Source organism: Piliocolobus tephrosceles, chromosome 4, assembly GCF_002776525.5.
Source record: "Piliocolobus tephrosceles isolate RC106 chromosome 4, ASM277652v3, whole genome shotgun sequence".
Classification (NCBI taxonomy): domain Eukaryota; kingdom Metazoa; phylum Chordata; class Mammalia; order Primates; family Cercopithecidae; genus Piliocolobus; species Piliocolobus tephrosceles.
In genome coordinates this window covers 152,121,741-152,143,549 of record NC_045437.1, presented here as the reverse complement: position 1 = coordinate 152,143,549, position 21,809 = coordinate 152,121,741, and the positions used below count along the sequence as shown (strand labels likewise).

At 41.3% G+C, this 21,809-nt stretch overlaps 1 protein-coding gene across 1 annotated transcript in view; it reads right to left on the bottom strand.

Annotated features, from left to right (window-relative positions):
• The window catches only part of KLHL3 (kelch like family member 3), a 122,701-nt gene extending 115,232 nt beyond the window's left edge, over positions 1-7,469 (bottom strand). The window contains exon 1 of the mRNA XM_023195669.3: positions 7,014-7,469. Within this exon, the coding sequence (XP_023051437.1) occupies positions 7,014-7,027 (14 nt within the window). The 5' untranslated portion in view covers positions 7,028-7,469. The remainder of the gene's footprint in view (positions 1-7,013) is intronic.
• Positions 7,470-21,809: the final 14,340 nt, after the last annotated feature.

Sequence of the window (21,809 nt, the reverse complement as noted above, 5' to 3'; positions counted from 1 at the left end):
TACCTATATAACAAACCTGCACGTGTACCCCAAACCTAAAATAAAAGTTAAAAAAAAAAAGAAAGAAAAATCAAATGAGGAGCTCCAGAACATCCTGGGTGTGCAAGAATATAGAGGGAAGGAAAGGGGAGTCTGAGAAATGCTGTTAAAGGTTATGATCTGTTTCACCTCTAAAGGTCTCCAAGAGATGAAAATAAAATTCAGAAGTCGTGAGCTGGTACTAGCAACATACAAGAGGCAGAAGCACATTATGTTCAAGCTAGAGATGAGATGGAATAAAGAGGCAAAACCACTCAATGAAGGCAAAACAACTCTGAGCCAGGGCAAAGCTGTACTGAATGCATTAAAAACTCTCAACAAAGAAAGTGTAATTTAGAAAGGAATAACCAAAAACTAAGAATCAGACAGAGAAGAAAGCCCTCAGTCCAACCCATCTCACTCTGTCTAGGAAAGTGATTTAATCACTAGATGTCGTCAGCTGGTTCAGCCTCAGGTCAGATCCTCATGGTGGAGCTTGAAGCCTATAAATACTCTAATGCCATAACTCAGTCCCTAGTTTACTCTGCAGCATTTTGACCAGTTTGGCCTCCCCCGTGGTTGTCCTTCAGAGACCCAGAATGTGGTTGCAGGCCCTCAGGAATATCTTGCCAGTAATATTTTACTGTAAATCAATAAACTGATGACATGTTGACTATTGTACTTTAGGTTCTCATGGGGTCATCGGCATGACTCTGCTTCTCCAACTCTAGGCAGCAATGGGGCCCTATCCAGATAGGATTTCTGAGCCCCTGGCACTCTGGTCAAACTGCAGATCTAGTAAGTATCCCAATCCTAAAGTTCAAGACCAAAATGACCAAACTTAGATTGCTACTTCTGGATTAATGAAGAACCTGACTCATGAAGATGTCCAGCCAGCAGGATTCAGGACTTGGTGGTGCAGTCCTGCCACCACAAAGTACCATTTACACACAGGTTACCAGAGAGCCCCATACTCTTCAACCTCTTTCAGCAGGACCACCTCAGTTCATAGCATTAGGTTGAACCCCTGTAATAGCCCACATGGGCATGCAGAACATATGCATTAGTAAGGTACAGATTGAGTTAACATTTCCTGAAAGTTGAGGGTATGTTAAAGCACCTTACCTCCATTATCTCATTTTATCTTCAGAACAACCCTAGGAAGTAGGCAGTATTATCTCTTAAGGTACAGAGATAAAATTTGTCCAAAAGTCCCACATAACTAGTAAGTGCAGAACTGGCACTGAAACCCAGGTCTATCTGACTCCAAGGCCTGGGCTCTTAATAACAATGTCCACTGACTCGGGATAATGTCCATAGCCCATCAGGCCAAGGGAGGAACAACCCATCATGTCCCACTCTCTGACGTTCTTCCTTGTGTGACCAAACCAGGCCAAATGAAAAAAGACTAAATCTCCTAGGACCTGTGATATAGTACTACTTCACTTCTGATTATGGGAAATTGCATTGTGTACTGGAGTCAGTGTTATTAATTGTACTGAACTTGGAGTTTCCACACTGGGGCCTTCAAACAAGCCAATCATGATTCACCAAAGATGATCAGCAGCTGCTGTCATTCCTGTAATGTGCTTCTTCATAAACAAGCTCAAGAACAGGTATGTTACTAATCACATTCCTAAAACCCCAAGTCACAGACTACTTTCTGCAAAACTCAAGGGGAAAACTCTTAAATGGGCTATGTAAAAATGTAAAACATTTTACACAGACAGATAAAATTAGACAAGAAGAGAGAAAGACTAAAAGAAAACATGCTACTCATTATGTGACATTTTGGAAGCCAAGTTTATGTTTGGTTTGAATAGGAGAGCTAAGCCCTTGCATGTGTGTGGTTTTGATAGTGGCTACGATATACTTTCATAAGTGAAAATGAAAAGTCCAGGAAAGTTGTGCTAAGACTCTGAAAATCCTCATAAATGATAAAAAGTTAGATCTCTGACCTGAGAGGCATTGAACTTATTTAACAGAAAAAAAAAAAAAAAATCTGGGTTGGGCGCAGTGGCTCACGCCTGTAATCCCAGCACTTTGGGAGGCCAAGACGGCTAGATCACAAGGTCAGGAGATCAAGACCATCCTGGCTAACACGGTGAAACCCCGTCTCTACCAAAAATACAAAAAATTAGCTGGGCATGGTGGCAGGCACCTGTAGCCCCAGCTACTCTGGAGGCTGAGGCAAGAGAGTGGCGTGAACCTGGGAGGCGGAGCTTGCAGTGAGCAGAGATGGTGCCACTGCACTCCAGTCTGGGCGACAGAGCAAGACTCTGTCTCAGAAAAAAAAAAAAAAAAAAAAAAAACCTACCAGCACATGTTCAATCTATTTTTCACATAGTTTATTAATGCTCTATTCCATTTAACCTAGTTTGAACATTCATCCAGAAATTGAAAAAAAAAAAAAAAAAGGTCAGTTTGATGATGGCAAATTTCATCAAATAAAGCACTTGCTTTAGGAAAACTCACACAAAAATTATCTTGTCCAGATCTGTCTTACCAATTCAAAACTTAGCAAGCAAAATCCTAAAAATCCAAATCTGGGTGCAGGGAAATCAAGAGGTTTCTTTCCCTGACTGTTTTTGCAGTTGAAAACCTTACTTTGCCAAAAAGTATTTCCAAAATGGAAAAATTTGGTTTCAATTATCATGGTTGAAATGCATGCACATCTGCTACAGGCAGCAGTGATGCCCAAAACTTTTTACAGAATTTTCTATCCCTGACTGCTAAGGTTCGGGGAGGACTAAGTGACTTGCCACTGGGAACAGAAAAAAAGGCGAGGTTGCTCAACACTTGCTCTTCCCTGGGTCTTGCCAGCATTTAATCTGACATTAGAAAACTCAACATTTAAAGTGTACTGGCTTTCAAAGTCTTGTCTCCTCAGAAAATATTCTCAATCTGTTGTTCCTGGATCAAGGGTAAATAGATGAGCTCCTTTGGCTCAGAAGTTCCCTGAGGTCCAGAAACAGGCTCTCCTTCATAAAAACCAGCCAGTAAGAATCATCCTCTGAGGACACCTCACGCAAAATCATGGCACAGTGCCCGGTACATGGTGCCCGTCTCAAGCAGGGGCATCTCTGTGCTTCTGATGAAGAAAATAATCACGATTTTAAGAAAAATAGACAATTAACTTCCCCTTTTTATGATGCTTCTTCCAAAGTTGTGCTGCTCTGTAACTCTTGCATATCTGCCACAGTCTGCGCCTGAATGTTTTTTTATTGTGGTAAAATAGATGTAATATAAAATTTATAATTTTAACCATTTTTAAGGACAGTCATACTGTTGTACAACCATCACCACCATCCATCTCCAGAATTCTTTCATCTTCCCAAACTGAAACTCTCTATCCATTAAACAATAACTTCCCCATTCCTCCCTCCCTCCAGCCCCTGGCAACCATTTTACTTTCTGTCTCTATGAATCTGACTAACCATTTATTTTGAAATTTTACTTTAAGCTATCCACAAGGCTGATTTCCAGAACTGAAATAAAATCCCAATTGCAAGGACAACTGCCATTTGTGATACCTATCTTCTCTACATACCCACTCACATTGACACAATTTATCACTGTAATAGCTAACAGCCAGAGACCCTTTCCCTTCGCAAAACAGAAGACAAAATCACCTTTGTCTGACTGGTCAAGCCACAGTGACTTTCCCACAGAGGGAACTGGGGAAGACTTAGTATCATAAGTTCCAGGAGAGACCTGGAAATCTAGAAAGATACAGCAAAGGTTAGTGCAAATTCACAAGTTCTTCTTGAGATTTTGGCCTGAACAAACATGTATCCACCCCTTGGTTCCAAATCACTGAGGCAACTAGATGCCACAGGTTGTCTATAAAAAGAAGGATTAAGGTAGATCTTGGTGAAACCTAAAAGAAGAAATGCCAAGCCCTATGGGGTAACTTACTATACGGAGATAGTTTTAGGTAAGAAGCAAGATGATAAGCTCCTTCATTTCCTCATGGAAATGGTTCTATATAATCTGCTTTGGATGATAAACAGAGAGAGGTCCTAAAATATGCCTTGGTTAGTAACCCAGAAGCGAGGTATAGGCTACAACATAGGAATAGGTGGATACCAATGATAATAGCAACTACCATCTACTGAGTACTCACTCTGTGCCTAAAAAACTTTACTAGGTACCTTACACATATTGTATCATTTAATCTTCACAACAGGTCTATGAAGTATAAGTACTGTTATTATTCCCTTTACACAGAAGAGAAAAATTAGTTCTGAAAACAGTGTGACACACTCAAGGTCACACTGTAAAGTAGATTCACCACTAGGTCTAAGTTACTCCAAAGCCCATGCTTTTAATTAACAGCCTTTCAAGGAACAAAGTATTTTCATACCCTCATGGCAAAGAAAAAAAATTGTTCATTAGCAATCTCTTGGTTGAAATTTTGTAATGCTTAAAAACAGCCCCGATTAAGACTCAGCAGGTTAAGTGTGGAACAAGCACCAGATTCAGGATCCCTCCAGTCTCTGGAGGTTGGACATGTGATCCTAGGCAAGTCACTCAGCTTCTCCGGACCTCAATTTCCCAGGGAACTTGCAAAACAAGGCTACTTCCCTCTGTTCTCCCCCCTACCTCAAAGCATTCCACGGAGTCAGTTACCCGTGCTAAGATAATAAGGCTGATATCCAAAGATGAACCTATTGGCCAAAGGCTTCAGTCTCTTCTCTCACCAACTTTCTTTTTAGTTATCAGAGCCTCATACAAAGGTTATTAGTTAATCAGCTAATAACTATTCAGGACCTGCTATTTGTGTACCCACACAGTAGTCAATGGGCATATTTAGAAGTACAAGGTACTAGCCCTGCCCTTGAGGACCTGTCTCCAAGTTTGGGGACTGCTAAGATAGATGAAATAAAAGCACTAAAAGATCTGGTGGGCCTATTATTCAGTGTCCAACTATGAGATACAAACTAGAGGGATTAGAATTCAGAAGAACATCAGCCAGGACTAGAAAAGCTGAGTTTCCAAGATAAAGTAGAATTTTAGAATAACTTTGATAGATAACTTTTGCAAAATTAGAAGGGAAAGACATCCAGCAAAAGAAACTCTGGGTGCTAAGGATATGAGGCTGATGAAGTAATGTATAGGATGGGTGATCATGAAAGAGATCAATAGAATTGTTAGTAGGTTTATGAGTGAGCAGTGGGAATGGGAACAGGAGTTGGAGTTCAGAAGACTTGAATGCCTGGCATAGTAAGCCGGGCTTGAAGCAGGAACAAAAGGTATGACCTGGGTGACCTGGTGAACATTGGAAGCTGCTTGGTTTGGATTTCTTGTCTAACATCTGCCTTCAGCAGAGGAAAAGTACAAGAACATGTGCAACCTGGTGTTCTAAAGCCATAGACATCAGCCATCCCAGCGGAGAGGCCCCAGGACAGGGGCAGGGACTCATTACATTTCTGAACACAGAACTGGGAACACAGTGCCCAAAACCATTTGATCCGCTGCTAGTAGTCTCACACTGATCTCTTAACCCCAGTTACACCACAGATCAAGCAAATAGGCATGGCCCAGAATCTCTAAACCTTCATCACATCAGCCCCATTCTCTGCCACCTACCAGATCAATGGAACACTGTTTTGGGGACCAAAGACACTGCTCACCTCTGCCCCACACTTAGGAAACAGGCCTTCATATGTTCTGCTACCCAGCAGGCCACATGCAGTTCAACACTAAACTCCTGTTGCAAAGAGCACCCAGAAAGATGATGCACCAGCAGCACAGTCAGTCCCAGGCTCTTCCTGTGGGAGTCATCAAGAAACACAATTCCCAGGGCCTCTACAGACAAAAGAATGAGATGACACTCAACCATCATGCCAGTTCTAATAGGGTCTAGAGATGTTCAATGGCATCACTGAGCCCTGTGAGATGCAGAAGTCACAACAACTCATGAAAAGGAAAGTGTTCATTGAGATATTCTCTAGTGTTGACTTAGCTGAGCCTATTATTGTTAACCAGATAGTTACTGTCTGCATCAAACTGGCAACCTGGAGCAGCAGCCTTCCCCTCAGTGGTGCACTGCCATGGCCGGACCCCTCCCTGCAGTGTTCTCTCCTCGGATAAAATGGCAAGCCCTGTACTCTACCAACTGCAGACCAAAGAATGAAGAGGTTGGCACTCAAGAGATATTTTACTTCATAGACAGAGGAATGTCACCTCTGCACTGCACTGAGCACCTTCACAATGAAAGATTCAGATCTTCAGATAACAATTTAAAAATTTAGATGTGTGTGCCTGCCAGGATCTAACTGCCTCGCTAGTTAGATCCAGCTCAACAAAAGTACTTGAAATCTTTTCTGCTGGTTCGTATTTCAAAAGAAACCCCTGATGGAGGAAGCACAGACCTTCCAGTATAACTCACAAACTTTTCAATACAAATATGAAACTCAGTTCAGAGCAAGTGTCATCTGACTGGATTTCTCTCCTTCATCCCTGAATGTGTGTGTATATAGGCATACACGGCGTGCCTGCACACACACACACACACACACAGCCATCAGCATGGCATGCTTGCTGAAGATTCGAGCACTCCTGCGTGAAAATGCAAGTACACTATGTCAGGCCAGCCCCACTATGACATCAAAAACCCCCCACCAAAGAAAAAACACCCCGGGAAAGTAGCCAGGAAAGGGAAACGCCTCCTTGAAACAGCCTGAGAAAGGCAATCTAATTCAGCCTGTGCTGAAACTATTCCCGAACACCAGCCAGGAAGTCCCTTCTTTCAGGGTGCTCCGCTGCCTAGCAAACCCAGACCTGCCTTTGCAGAAGCCAAGATTCAAGCCCTGGAATGGGTGGTTTGGAAAGCGGCTTTCCTGCTCTTGCTCTGCCGCCCTTTGAGATCCATCAGTGGCCAGGTCTTCCAACCCTGCCTAGCCAATGCAAACACAAAAGCTGGTGGCTGTACGCAAGCACACATTTACTTACATACACACACAACACAGCACACACTTATACATACATACCTTTCACCCTCCATTGTGTGAGGCCCAGTCAGGGTGGTAGCCGCTGAACTGTGTGCATGCACCCGGGAATCCTAGTTCTGTTCTTGATTCTCCCAGCAGACCAGTGGGAGATCTGATCAGCAACAGTGATTCAGCATGGCTGCAAGTGAAACCTCCTCCCTTCTCAATCCTCCTTCCTCTGACTTACTCGCAGCAGCTTCTACCGCAAAAGCAGCAGCAGCAGAAAATGTCTTACCCAGAGCTCCCTGCAGCCCTTTCAGCTGCTAAAAGCAGCAACCCACTTGCTCCCCCTCCCCCGCAGGCTTGCTGCTCCTTGGTCTCCTAGGAACGGCAGCTCCAGCGACCCAGGTGCACTGCCACCTTTCCAGCTGCCTCTGCATCTGCCCAGGCATCCCCAGCCCAGGCGATTAGCCCGCCCCTGGGGCTCCTGCCTCCTCTGTCTAGGCTGCAAAGAATCAGGCAGTTCGTCACTAGCCCGAGAAATACTGGCCCCTACACCCTCCCCTGCCCCCATAGGCTATGAGTCTGTCAGCCTGGCCAGATTGCTGGAATGAGGAGGCCCCTCTGTGGCCTGCAGTGGAGTTTATCATCCACCTGGGGAAATTCACTTGTAGGTCACAGTTTATGTTCCAAATCCTCCTCCCAAATTCTATAATAGCTCTGAGTGTCTGATAGATGGGGAGAAGTTAAGGAAAAAGCACCTGACAGAAGTGAGATGAACACAGAGAGAAATTAAAAGAATACAGAGAGAAATTGGAAAATTAGTCGAAAAAGAGAGGTAGTACAAATAGGTGAAACTAAAACAAAAATAGTTTTACTCCAAGAGGCCAAAGACTACTGCAGTAAAGCTACCACAATGAATACCAAAATATCTTAGCACAATCCTAAAATATCTTCCTAAAATCTGTCATATTGGAATTTAACTTAAGCTGTGGCTCCAACTAGTAAGTATCCCACTGAGCCCCCATATCCAGCCAAAGATCTTTCACATCCTGTAATCTCCAGCTGCTAAGCTTTGATTTAGACTAATTTAACTCTCCCTGCCTGGAAAGGCTTCTCCAATCCCAGTCCTTTAGTCTTTCTGGGAGGCTAGTCAAAATCCCATGTCTTCATAAAACCTTCCCTAATCATACCAATGACAGCCAATCACCACCAAAACAGCTACAAACTATACTGTCCTGTATTGTCATCTCACACCTAATATACTGTCTTGGCTAATTCATTATTTATAAATCTTCTTTCCCAAACTAAAACATAATCTTGTGGAAGGCAGGAGGCCAGTCTGTCTATCCTAGCCACAGAGGCTTAGAGGTAACTGGGGCAATTAGCCGCAAAAAGTGGTGCAGAAGCTACCTTAATGCCTCAGAAAAATCAGCTACGAGCATCTCTCTTCTGGGACCCCTCAAGACACCCCTGGGCTTTTCCGAATCTGCACCAGCTCTCACTGGGTGAGTGACTTTCCTGAGTAGTGTTCTCCACACTCTGGACCTCATGCTCAGCTACTCATTCACAATATAGGGTCAGACCAGACAGTCTTTAGAGTCCCTTTCAGCTCCAAAATCACAGGATTCTAAAAATGTTTTAAATGGTCTGTTTTTCTTCTCAGAGTAATCTGTGTGATTGTTTAAGAAGAAATACTAGGCTCTAATGTTTTGTAGGGGGCTTCAAGGAGGATAACATGATGTAGGTGAAAGTATGAAGAGACGTTCAGTAAATCTATCATTCTTATCATTTTAACCTGTTAAATGTCTTCACTACTACAAAGCTCTGAAACCACAGAAGGAAGAGAGAAACACTGGGGTGACAGAAAGTAAAAGTAACTAATACTTTATATAGCCTCCTGAACTCAAACTGGCTACAGGGTTATTCTCAAAGATTACTTCCCCTGGCACCTCAGCGTTCTCTTAGACGAGGCCATTACTCACACTCACTCTTTCTCAAGTGAGAAGAGGCCTGGATAATTTCATTTACACCCCACAGGGCTGTATCTTCACTTCTTCCTTTCACAACAATACCCCTCATATCTTGTTCCCTCTATGTCCCTTCCTCCTCTAATCAGCCTTGTGGCCCTGCTCCAGATATTTCCTCTTGAGGTCAATCACAAGGACCACAAAAAACTGAACATCACAAACAAGGAAACTAAATCTCGGAATCCGTGCCAGAGTTCAGACATCCACCAGGAAGACAACTGGGTGATTCATAAAAGGGACATAAGAAAGAGATAACTCCTTTGCACATACCCACGTTTACATATTCGCCTTATAGGAAGGTGAGGAAATGCCACATCTAATACACCAGACAGAAAGCAAAAAGATCCGAAAAGGAAATATGTAAGGGTTGTGGGTATTCAAGTTTCAGAATACAACTATTAAGAGCCAATATAAAAACCCTGCAAAATTTCCCTGCAACCCACTTTTGCCATGCTAACCAATATCATTATAATGTATGTGTCAAAACCATACTACTACACCTTCATACTTTATTCACCACTCACAATTCACGGGAAGTAGACAGAATAGAGAACACTCAGAAGAGGCCATTTAGAAAAGAAAGCTCATCTTAAGCAAAAAGAACAAAGCTGGAGGCACCACATTAACTGACTTCAAACTATACTACAAGGCTATAGTAACCAAATCAGTATGGTATTGGTAAAAAAACAGACACATAGACCAATGGAACAGAAAAGAGAACCCAGAAATAAAGCTGTTCACCTAAAACCAACTGATTTTCGACAAAGTCAAAAAAAATAAGCAATAGGGAAAGGACTTCCTATTCAATAAATGATACTGGGATAACTGGCTATCCATATGCAGAAGAATGAAACTGGACCCTATCACCATATATAAAAATCAGCTCAGCCAGGTGCAGTGGCTCATGCCTGTAATCCCGACACTTTGGGAGGCCAAGGCAGGCAGATCACCTGAGGTCAAGAGTTTGAGACCAGCCTGACCAACCTGGCAAAACCCCATCTTTACTAAAAATACTAAAATTAGTCAGGTGTGGTGGCATGTGCCTGTAGTCTCAGCTACTTGGGAGCCTGAGGAAGGAGGATCATTTGAACCTGGAGGTTACAGTGAGCCAAGACTGCACCACTGCACTCCAGCCTGGGTGACAGAGTGAGACTCTGTCTCAAAAAATAAAATAAAATAAAATAAACTCAAGATGGAGTAAACAATTAAATGTAAGACCTAAAACTATTAAAATCCCAGGAAAAAAACCTAGGAAATACCCTTCTAGACATTTACCTTGGCAAAGAAGTTACGACTAAGTCCTCAAAAGCAATTGCAGCAAAAGCAAAAATTGACAAGTAGGACCTAATTAAACTAAAGAGCTTCTGTATAGCAAAAGAAACTATCAACAGAGTAAACAGCGTACGGAATAGGAGAAAACATTCATAAACTGCATCTGACAAAGGTCTAATATGCAGAATCTATAAGGAATTTAACTCAACAAGCAAAAAACACATAAATCCATTTTTAAAAGTGGGCAATGGACATGAACAGACGTTTCTCAAAAGAAGACATACAAACAGCCAACAAACATGAAAAAATGCTCGTCATCACTACTCACCAGAGAAATGCAAATCAAAACCACAATGAGATACCATCTCATCTTACACCAGTCAAAATGACTATTACTAAAAAGTCAAAAAATAATAGATGTTGTCAAGGCTGTGGAGGAAAGGGAATGCTTATACACTGCTGGTGAATGTAAATTAGTTCAGCTACTATGGAAGGCAGTCTGGAGACTTCTCAAAGAACTAAAAATAGAACCACCTTTTGACCCAGCAATCCCATTACTGCATATATGCTCAAAAGAAAATAAACCATTCTACTAAAAAGGCACACACACTTGTATGTTCATCGCAGCACTATTCAAAATAGCAAAGACAAAAAATCAAGTTAGGTGCCCATCAATGGTGGACTCAATAAAGAATGTGTGGTATATATACGCCATGGAATACTACACGGTCATAAAAAAGAACAAAATCATGTCCTTTGTGGCAACATGAAAGCAGTGAGAGGCCATTATTCTATGTGAATTAATGCAGAAACAGAAAACCAAATGTCACATGTCCTCACTTATAAGTGGGAGCTAAACACTGGGCACATATGGACATGAAAATGGGAACAATAGATACTGGGGACTACTAGAGGATGGAGGGAGGGAAAAGGGGTGATATGATTTGGATGTTGGTAGGATCCAAATCTCATGCTGGAATGTAATCCTCAGTGTTAGAGTTGGAGATAGGGCCTAGTGGGAGGTAACGGGGTCATAGGGGCAGATCACTCATAATAGTTTCACGCTGTCCCCAAAATAATGAGTGAGTTCTCACTCTGAGTTCATTCAAGATCCGGTTGTTTAAAAGTGTGTGGCACCCTCCTCCTCACTCTTGCCTCTGCTCTCATCATGTGATATACCAGCTGCCCCTTTGCCTTCCACCATGATTGTGAGCTTCCGGAGGCTTCCACAGAAGCAGATGCCAGCACGCTTCCTGTACAGCCTGCAGAGCCATGAGCCAATTAAACCTCTTTTCTTTATAAATTACCCAGCCTCAGGTATTTCTTTATAGCAACACAATAACCGCCTAATACAAGGAGCAAGCCTTAAAAGGTAGTTGAAAAGCTACCTATTGGGTACCATGCTCGTTACCTAGGTGACAGGATCATTCATACCCCAAACCTCAGCATCATGCAAGATACCCATGTAACAAACCTGTACATGTACCCTTGATCTAAAATTAAAGTTGAAATTAAAAAAAAAAAAAATAGGGAAGGTTATCTAGCAAAACCAGGGACAGAGCTGAGTCAGGAAGCAAAGTCTCCAGACTCCTAGCACAAAGTTCCTACCCCCAATATTTTCCAGTTTCAGAGATACATTTTACATTTTCTACCTTATTATCCAAATGTTCTCTGGACCACAGCCTGAACCTGTTTGCTCTAGGCTAATTTTCCTGACTGGACTTCAGATTAAGGACAGTTGCTGTTGGAGTCTTGCAGTAGAGGAGAGTCAAAAGAATGAAAGTGGTATCTGTCTGGAGAAAAAGGTACCATCGTCAGATTGCCCAGCAATAATAGTGTCTTAGTCCAGCGGGCCCCAACCTTTTTGGCACCAGGGATCAGTTTCATGGAAGGCAACTTTTCCAAGGATGGGGTGGGGGGTCAGGGGGGATGATGGTTCGGAATGAAACTGTTCCACCTCAGATCATCAGGCATTAGATAGCTTCTCAAGGAGCGCACAACCTAGATCCCTTGCATGCACAGTTCACAATAGGATTCATGCTCCTAGGTGAATCTAATGCCACTGCTGAGCTGACAGGAGACAGAGGTCAGGTGGTCATGCTCACCTACCAGCTGCTCACCTCCTGCTGTGTATTCCAGTTCTTAACAGGCCACGGACCAGTACCGGTTGTGACCTGGGGACCCCCGTCTTAGCCCAGTCCTTCCCACACCCCAGCCTTCTTCTACAGCTTATCAAAAGTCCCCAGTGGCCCCAGATCTCTACCCCAAAACAATTTATTCAGTTATCTACACCAACTTTGTTTAGAATCATTCAGCTCTTATGTGGCTTAGGAAGAAACCATGTTGGGAGGAGAAACTTCTTTAAGCTGGGTTTTATCTAGGAAGTTCTCTCTTCCATACTCTATCTCTGTACAGGGAGCCAGTACAGTTTATCTGAAGACAGCTGAGCCAATCATTCTTCCTTGTAAACGCCCTTTTTCTTTTCTCGCCTTTGCCCTCCTTCTCCAGGACATCAGTTCCTCACATTTGCAGGCACCATAACACAGTACAATGGTCCCACACCTAGCTGTGCATCAGAAACATCTGCCCAGCTGGTTAAAATGGTAGGTGTCGGACCAATAGGCATGAAGAAAGTTTTAGGGTTATAGAAATGTTCCGTCTCTCGACTGTGGTAATACCTGCACAACTGTATACAAGTACTGCATTTCATTAAACTATATACTTAAAAAGGGTTTATTTTATGCAAATTATACCTCAATAAATCTGGAAAAATGAAAAAACACTGCAGGGTCCAGCTCTTCCTCACACTCATAGAATTAGAGCCTGAGGAACAGGAATTTTTAAAAATTTTTTCCTTTAGTTTTAGAGACAGGGTCTCTCTATGTCGCCCAGAATGGACTCAAACTCCTTGGGCTCAAGCAATGCTCCCACCTCAGCCTCCCAAAATGCTGGGATGGACAAGTGTGAGCTACTGCACCCATTGGGAACAGGAATTTTAATGAACTTCATAGGTGACTCTAATGCACAGCTGGATGCAAACATCACCTGAACAATGAAAAGAGCCCAGACCATTAAAATCAGACAGGGCAAGGTCCAAATGTACTTACCAGAAACATGATCCTAGGCAAGTTACAAGCTTCGATTTTCTCATCAAAAAAAGGTGAGAACAATAGTACCTACTTCACAGCGTTGTTAGGTTAGAATGTGAAAGTATGTAAAGCACTTAGCTGAGAGCCTGGCCTATAATAAGCACTCAGCAACCATTAGCAGCTATGATTTTCATTGTCTATGCCAATGCTACCAAACTATAGTTCTGTGAGCACTCGGTCCTAGGTTCAAGAAGAAAATTAACCAGGGCCTCTCCTGGAGCTATTTTCACATCTCCACTGGTTACTATTACCAATAAGGACTAGACAAGACCAAAGCTAAATTAAGGTCCACCCACACCTGTATCACCAAAATGCCCTCACATTCAGGAGCACTTGCCAAGTGCCCTCAGACAGCCAGGCAGAAACTGAAAAGGAACTTGAGACCCCAAAAAGTCAAAAGATAAACAAAACAGCACCTTATCCAGAGGAATAAGGACTCTTCCTCTGAAGGTAAAAGAATTCACGCCAAGTAGATTCCAGAATATAATCACTCATGTCATTTGTGTTGCATTTTTAAGCTTACAAAGTGCTTCATATCCAACATCTCCTTTGACTTAAGACAACATCCCCTGAATGGTAATAACAGCTCTCATTCCTTGAATATTTACTCTGGGCCAGACCCTTTAAGAAGAATTAAATGTACCCTTCTCATTTAATTCTCACAACCCTGTGGGACTATTATCTCTCTTTTAAACAAGAGAGAATCGAAGTTCTGAGAGTTAAGTAACTTGAACCAAGGCCTCACAGTTAGTAAATGGCAAAGCTGGAATTTGAACCCAGTTCTGCCTGACCTCAGAGGCCACTATTAGCTGTATACAGAATGTACTACCCCTATCTTACTATCTCCATTTTAGAGATAAGCTAATTGAGACAGAGAGAAAAGGTAACTGGCTCAAAACTACCTGGAGAGCCAAGCTCAGTGCAGAACCAGACCCTCAGATGCCTGGCCTAATGCCCTTTTCACCTTACCTCTGGATGAAGAAAAACAGCTTTGAAACCCTAAAGATATTACATACAGGCTGGCATCCAAGGCTTCCCAACAGTTACTAAAGTCCTTCCATCTGGATTCCTCTGGGCACCTAGCTTATTGACCAGGACTAGCCAAAGAATGCTCTTGGGGAAAGCTGGAAGAGTACCACCCGACCCCAAGGGAATAAAAAAAAGAAAACAAAACAAACAAACAAACAAAAAACCCGGGGCGCTCTGGGGCAGACCAACTAAAGCAACAAGCAGAGCACTTCACACAGACCAGCACACTGGTCTCTGAGTCTTCCTATGAATCTGCAACCTACAACTGGTGCCCTCTGCTGGCAAAAGTATACATCTCTTCATAACAAAAGTAAAACCTAATTACTACGCCAGTGGCTTAGGAAGGAAAAAAAAATCTGCTTCCTTCACAGACATTTTATTCAGGAAGGAGCACTATTTCCTACTTACGACTTTCCAATAGGTATATGCAACTTTAAACCGACTGCAATGATCCTCTCCTCTATCTGCTGCCCCTGCCTCACGTCTGCAGTTCTTTCCTTTCTGGATCCAAAGAAAATTGGGCTGTTTTACATAAAAAGCTAAAATATAAATAAATGATGAAAAGCCCCAAAGTCAAGAATACAATGATGTGTATGTGGCTGAGATCGGGTCTGCACATCTAGCAAGTACAGAGAATTGAGGGAGGCACACACTTTAAGTGATATAAAACCCATGGGCAAGTATGCTCAAACATTTTGGTAAATCTCTACTTTCTTAAAATAGCATGCTTATAATTCAGTCAACTAAGTCTTACTGAATGTCTACTATGCAGGCTGTACCAGAGAGTGACAGCATAAATCCTATATTAATATAATGCCAAAGAGCATACAAGCTGTTTGAGAAAATTAGACATAGGTATATACAATGGTAAAAAGTATGAGAGTCGAGTACAGAAAAGGTATCATAGAAACTCAGTGGAAGAAGAGGCACCTTCCAGTTGGGGAGAGAGGGAGGATGATATGAGAACAGAAATAAATTGAGAACTTAATAATTCTATGGAGTTTTTAAAAGGTATTCATAATTGTAAATATTTGCAAATAAGTAATTTCAATGTCCCATGATTTCATTAAAAAAAATTTTTTGGCCAGGCATGGTGGTTCACACCTGTAATCCCAGCATTTTGGGAGGACAAGGAGAGAGGACCGCTTGAGCCCAGTAGTTTTGAGAACAGCCTGGGGAACATACTGAGACCTCATCTCTACAAAAAACACTTTAAAACTTAACCAGGCATAGTGGTGTGCACCTGTAGTCCTAGCTACTTGGAAGGCATGAGCAGAGGGATCACCTGAGCCCAGGAGTTTGAGGCTGCAGTGAGCCACGATTGCACCACCACTGTGCTACAGCCTGGGCAACAGGGCAAGAGCTTGTCTTTAAAAAAATTTTTAAAGATACAATTTTTTAATCCCACTACTTTAATATACTTACATATTTATTACGTTAAATATTTTTTCATTACAATTTTTATTGTGTAAAATATACATTAAATTTGCCATTTTAGGCCAGGTGTGGTGGCTCACACTTGTAATCCCAGGATTTTGGTAGTCCGAGGTGGGAGGATCACCTGAGTCCAGGAGTTCAATACTAGCCTGGACAACATAGCAAGACTCCATATCTACAAAAAGATTTTTTTTTTTTTTTTTTCTGAGACGGAGTCTCGCTCTGTCACCCAGGCTGGAGTGCAGTGGCTTGATCTCCGCTCACTGCAAGCTCCGCCTCCCGGGTTCACGCCATTCTCCTGCCTCAGCCTCCCGAGTCGCTGGGACTACAGGCACCCGCCACCACGCCTGGGTAATTTTTTATATTTTTAGTAGAGACGGGGTTTCACTGTGCTAGCTGGGATGGTCTCGATCTACTGACCTCGTGATCCGCCCGTCTCGGCCTCCCAAAGTGCTGGGATTACAGGCATGAGCCACCACGCCCGGCCTACAAAAAGATTTTTTAAATTAGCTAGGTGTGGTGGCATGCGCCTGTAGTCAGTTCTAGCTATGGGGGAGGCTGAGGCGGGAGGATCACTTGAGCCCACGGTTCGAAGTTGCAGTGAGCTATGATCATGCCACTGCACTCCAGCGCGGGCACCAGAGTAAGACCCTGCCTCCAAAAAAAGAAAAAAAAGCCATTTTAACCATTTTTAAATATACGATTCAGCAGCATTAAGTACATTCATAATGCTGTATAACAATTACTATCCATTTTCAGAACTTTCTCATCATCTGAAAAGAAACTCTGTACCCCTTAAACAGTAATTTTCCATTTTTACCTCTATGAATTTGCCTACCCTAGGTACCTCATATAAGCGCAATCATAGTATGTCCTTTTGTGTTGGATTTATTTCACTTGGCATATTTTCAAGGTTCATTCATCTTGCAGCACATACCAGAAATTTATTCTTTCTTATGGCTGAATATTCCATTGTATGTATATACCACATCTTGTTAATTCATTCACCTGATAACACTGAGTTAATATTTCACCTTCTGACAGACCTCAGTTAACATTTCCCTAATATTTGACAGTTTCCAATTTTTTGCCACACTGTAATTTTTATGCAAAGACTGTTTTCCTTTCAATAAAATTTTCAATAAACTGTTAGGTTAAATTCCTAGTAATGGTGTACCAGAGCATATGAATACTTTAATAGTTCTTAATAAATAAATCCATAATTTTACTCTCCTCATTTGCCATTTTTCATAACCTGATAGACAAATTCCTGTCAGCAATTTGTTACAAATGTATAAAGTGTGACAAAACCAAATGGAGGGAAACTTTTGGAGAAAAGAAAAGGAATTAAAGCAGAAACAACTCAGAAGAGCTCTCCACTAGACAGAGCTGGCTGACTTCTGTGACAGGTTGCCCAACTGCTTCTTCTATCCACAACCTGATGTTTTCCAATTAACTTGGTGACTCTTAAAAAAAAAAAAAAAAATCTAGCTGTGTCAGGGATCTCCTGGACCAAGCCCATATTCAGAGATTTGATAGAAGAGCTCACAAAACTCAGCACTAAGTATTGTACTCATGGCTAAAGTTTATTACAGTGACACAGTAAGTGTACACAGTTGGATCATACAGGAAAAAGACATGAGCAGAATCTGGAGGAATCCACGTGCAGTCTTCTTTAGGATCTCTCCCTCCCATGAAGATTCACACAGAGCACATTTTTATACGAGTGATGTTTCTGCCTAGGGACTCAGTATGCAAGGTTTTCACTGGGAGTTTGGTCATATAGACACCCTTTACCTGGCATGTATCAAAATTCCATACTACTAGAAGGAAAGCAGGTATTTAGCATAAATCATCTTGTTTGCACAGTCTAGGTACGGTAAACCACCTTTATTAGTTAGTGAACAGTGGGAATACCCCTAAATCCACATGTTCAGATAAGGGCCAACCATGCAAGTAGGCCATTCTAAAAAATACCAGTCTCAGGCCAGATATAACTTTTTCTGCACACCCCCAATTCAAGATTCATTTTAGCCAAAAAGCAGCATCTCTCAACATATGTATGTATATACCTATGTTAGAGTTGAAAAGATTGTGGATCATTTATACCTTACCCAAGTAGTTCCAATTGCTTTCCTTATAAACCTTCATTGAAAGCAGCTGTATGACAGGAATAGGAATTTTGAGAAATGCAGAGAGAATCTTTTCAAATTCAAATCAGATCATGGAACTCCTCTGTTCAAAACTGAAACGGCTCACCATTCATCTAGTAAAAGCCAAAATCCTTACAACAACCTACAAGTCCCTACATGATCTGGTCCCTCTCTGGCCTCATTATTCCTTTTCTCCTCTTCCTTCAGGTCCAGCAACCCTGAACAATTTGCGTTCCTCAGAGGCCAGACACAGTCCTGCCTCAGGGCTTTTGCTCTTCCTAATCCTCTACCTAGAATGCTCTTTCTCTTCCCCTAAATACCTATATTGCCCACTGCCACATTTCCTTCAAGTCTTTGCTCAAATGTCACTTTCTGCGAGATCTACCCATACCACCCTATTTTAAAGTATGCTATCCTCACAAACATCCTTTGCAACACTCACCATTCCTCACCGTAATTTTTTCTATACTTCTCATCTTCTAACACACCATATAATTTATTATGTCTTATTGCCTGTCTCTCCCCAGTAAAATATAAGCTCTTTGAGGGCAGGGATTTTTGTCTTTTTCTTCTGTATTTCCAGTAGAATCAAAAAGCAGAAGGGTAACAAATTTTAATTTGACATAATAAGAAACAGGGAGGCACTGAATTTAGGGGTAGTAACCTAGTGCAAATAGCTAGGTCTTCACGTCTGGTGGTGTTGGAAGATCAAGTCATTAGAAAATGTGAAAGTTTTTTTTCAAATTTCACTGAAGAGATGACCACAGTATATTCAGTTATTGAAGAGTTTTAATAAAAGGAACTATTTACAAGGGTGTGGACACAGTTAAGGCAAATCAACAAGGTTTGAACCATCTTGGGACTAGAGAATCTAGCAAATAGGAGACAGTTACGAGAAGTCAGAAAAGACCTAGAGGCACTGGAGCAGAGCTGTGGTCACTGACAATCTCTTGCTAAGTATATGAGAAAGAGCAGGAACAAATATTTCAGCCTCACCTTTGTATCACGGTCCAAACCCACCACGAATAAAGCCAGAAAAGAGAGTATGCAGTTCTTTAGTAGTCAACCTCCCAGGAACACAGAGCAAGAGAGATAAAGATGGAAAGTGGATCAGAAAGGGCAAAAAGAATATCCAGCACAATGGCCATTTTGTAAAGCTATACGTGCAAGACACAACGCTTCAATGTGCTACCAGCATCTTTGACTATGTCCAAATCTTCCCTCTAAATCTTCTCTATTACCAGCGGCATCGCCATCCTCTCACTCACACAGTAATTTTGATTAATCTACTCCCTCTTCCTCATTCTTCATATATCCAATCATTTGTCAGTTATGCTTTCACAACTTACCTCTTCTCTGTCAGTCTATTTCCAATGCCACCTCTTTGTTCATGCTCTCATTCTCTTACCTGGTTAACATCAGTTGTCTTAGCAAACTTGCCACTTTGAAACATCCCCCACTGCCATTTATGTTACTCAATGCTACTGGACTAATCTTTGTTAGTTTCACTACCACTACTGTTGCTCAAAAACCTTTAATGACTTTTACTGCCTACCAGGTAAGTCCAAACTCCTTAGCCTACTACTCAAAGACCTCAGTAATCTGGTTCCAACTTAATTTTCCCAATTTATTTCTCACAATTCTCTTTTATCTTAGTACAAATTAGTCATTTGTTATCTGGAAGTCAATGAAGCTTAATGAAAGGAGCAAAATGACTAGAATTGGTCAGACTTGGATTCAACTCTCAGTTCTATCATGTCACCAGCTGGGGGTCCTTGGGAGTTACTTTTCTGGCATGAGATTTAGCGACCTTATCTGTGAAGCGGAAGGTTACTAAATGATGCAATGAGAACATCTGTAAATGTACCTAGTGTTGGGCATCCAATAAGCATACTTCTCTGAATATGCTCCATGTTTCTGCCTATCTGACCTCTACCTAAAATGCCCTCTTTCTCCTCCCACCTTCTCTATGAGAACCTTAATCTTTTAAGATTAAATGTTATATGTTCCACAATGCTTTTCTTGATCCTTCTTCCTGCCTGAAGTCACCTCTCAACACTCACATTATTTATACCTTCCTAATATTAACAAATACTTAAAACATTACAGATAGCTAACATGATTCATCTCTCTCCTACTAGAGTTGAAGCAGCAGTGATTTAGATAACTACCACATGGAAGCTCACCCAGCAAGTAAAGAGGAAAGCCTAAAGACCATGCATGTCTCGGGTACTAAGATATAAAAGTATGCCTTTTGCTAGTCTGTCCCACTTCTTCCTTAGGGGCCAAATAGTAAGATTACTGTGTACCAGAGACTACAGTAAGCCCTTCTTTATATGCATTCTTTCATTGAATCTGCTCAACAATCCTATGCAGTAGGTACTACTATAGCCTATTTTTTACAAATAAGGAAAGTGAGGCTCAGGCAAGTTTGTCCAAGGTCGCAGTGCTATAAAGTGACTGTGTCAGGAATAGAATTTTATCTATTAGATGCCCAAATTTATGTCCTTAAGGGCTATGAAATATTAAATCAGACACCCACTATGAAGCAAATTAGATTTGCAACATAAGCATCAAAGACAAAATATACCTTTGATTTCTAAAAAGTAACCAATTAAGGAGAAGAATCTTAATTTTCATCAGAGAATATACATTCAATGACAATGGAACTAACTTCAATTTGGATGATGTGAACAATATGATATTGTGACCCAATGCTGTAAAGGAAAAGATGCATCATCTCAAAATAAATTGAATTCCATCAAGAACGCAAGATATGTGAAGACAGCAACCACGTTTGTCTCACTGCTGTGAGACATAGAACTGTCTTACACAAAGGTGCCTAACACCCAATGAAATTGATGATAAACACTGGGAAATAAGCACACTGTTTAAATGGCAGAAGTTTACACTTGAGAACTTTAGAGCAGGAAATGATACCTATTTCAGATAGACTTTTTAAGTAAATCATACGAAGTGGTAAAAGAATCAAAGAGACAAAGAAAGTCTGCCTGAATAGAGAAGGAAGCAGTTAAGAATAACTACCAAAGGTGACTTCCTGAATCCTTTTCCTCTCTAAAGGTTCAAATCATCTAGCTTCAAATGAAAGTTAAAAAATAGGTGGAAAATAGAGAATTGCCCTTTCTAATCTTCCTAGTTTGGAATTCCTTTTTAAATAGCAGCTTTCAAATATATTTTTATAATAAATGTTTTATCTTGTAACATTTACATTCTCATTTAAGACAAATATGAAGTTCACTCAAAAGCAGGGCAGCTAATGAGTTATTTGACGAGGCAGTCTTTGTTGCTATTTCAAAAGGCCAAAATAAGGCTAAGAGGAGGAAAATTTCCCCAATGATCACCTTAAAGTGATTCTGTAAGTTGGTTAAGATTTAAAAAGACATCCTAAGTGCAAGTGCTGTTTTTTTGGGTAAACTCCATGCAGTCTAGATGCAGTTCTGCTCAAAATCCAACATGCAAATACCTATCTGCAATCAGCAGACACAGGCAGACAAAATTTAACCTAAAATGCAAATTCTCAAAACTTAAGCACACTTAAAAGGTAAACTAAGTAAGTCTACAAATCCAGTAACTGATACTGTCACTTCTGGTTTAGAAGGAAATCATAAAGCAAAATTCTTGAGTATCCTTAATTTTTAGGTTTACTTAAAAACAAAAATTATGAAAATTAGATTTGAATATGAGATGTTCCAAATCACTAACAATGGGTGAATGGGTGCAATCAGTATAGTCGTTCTGACTTGATAGTTATCACTGTGAATCGTC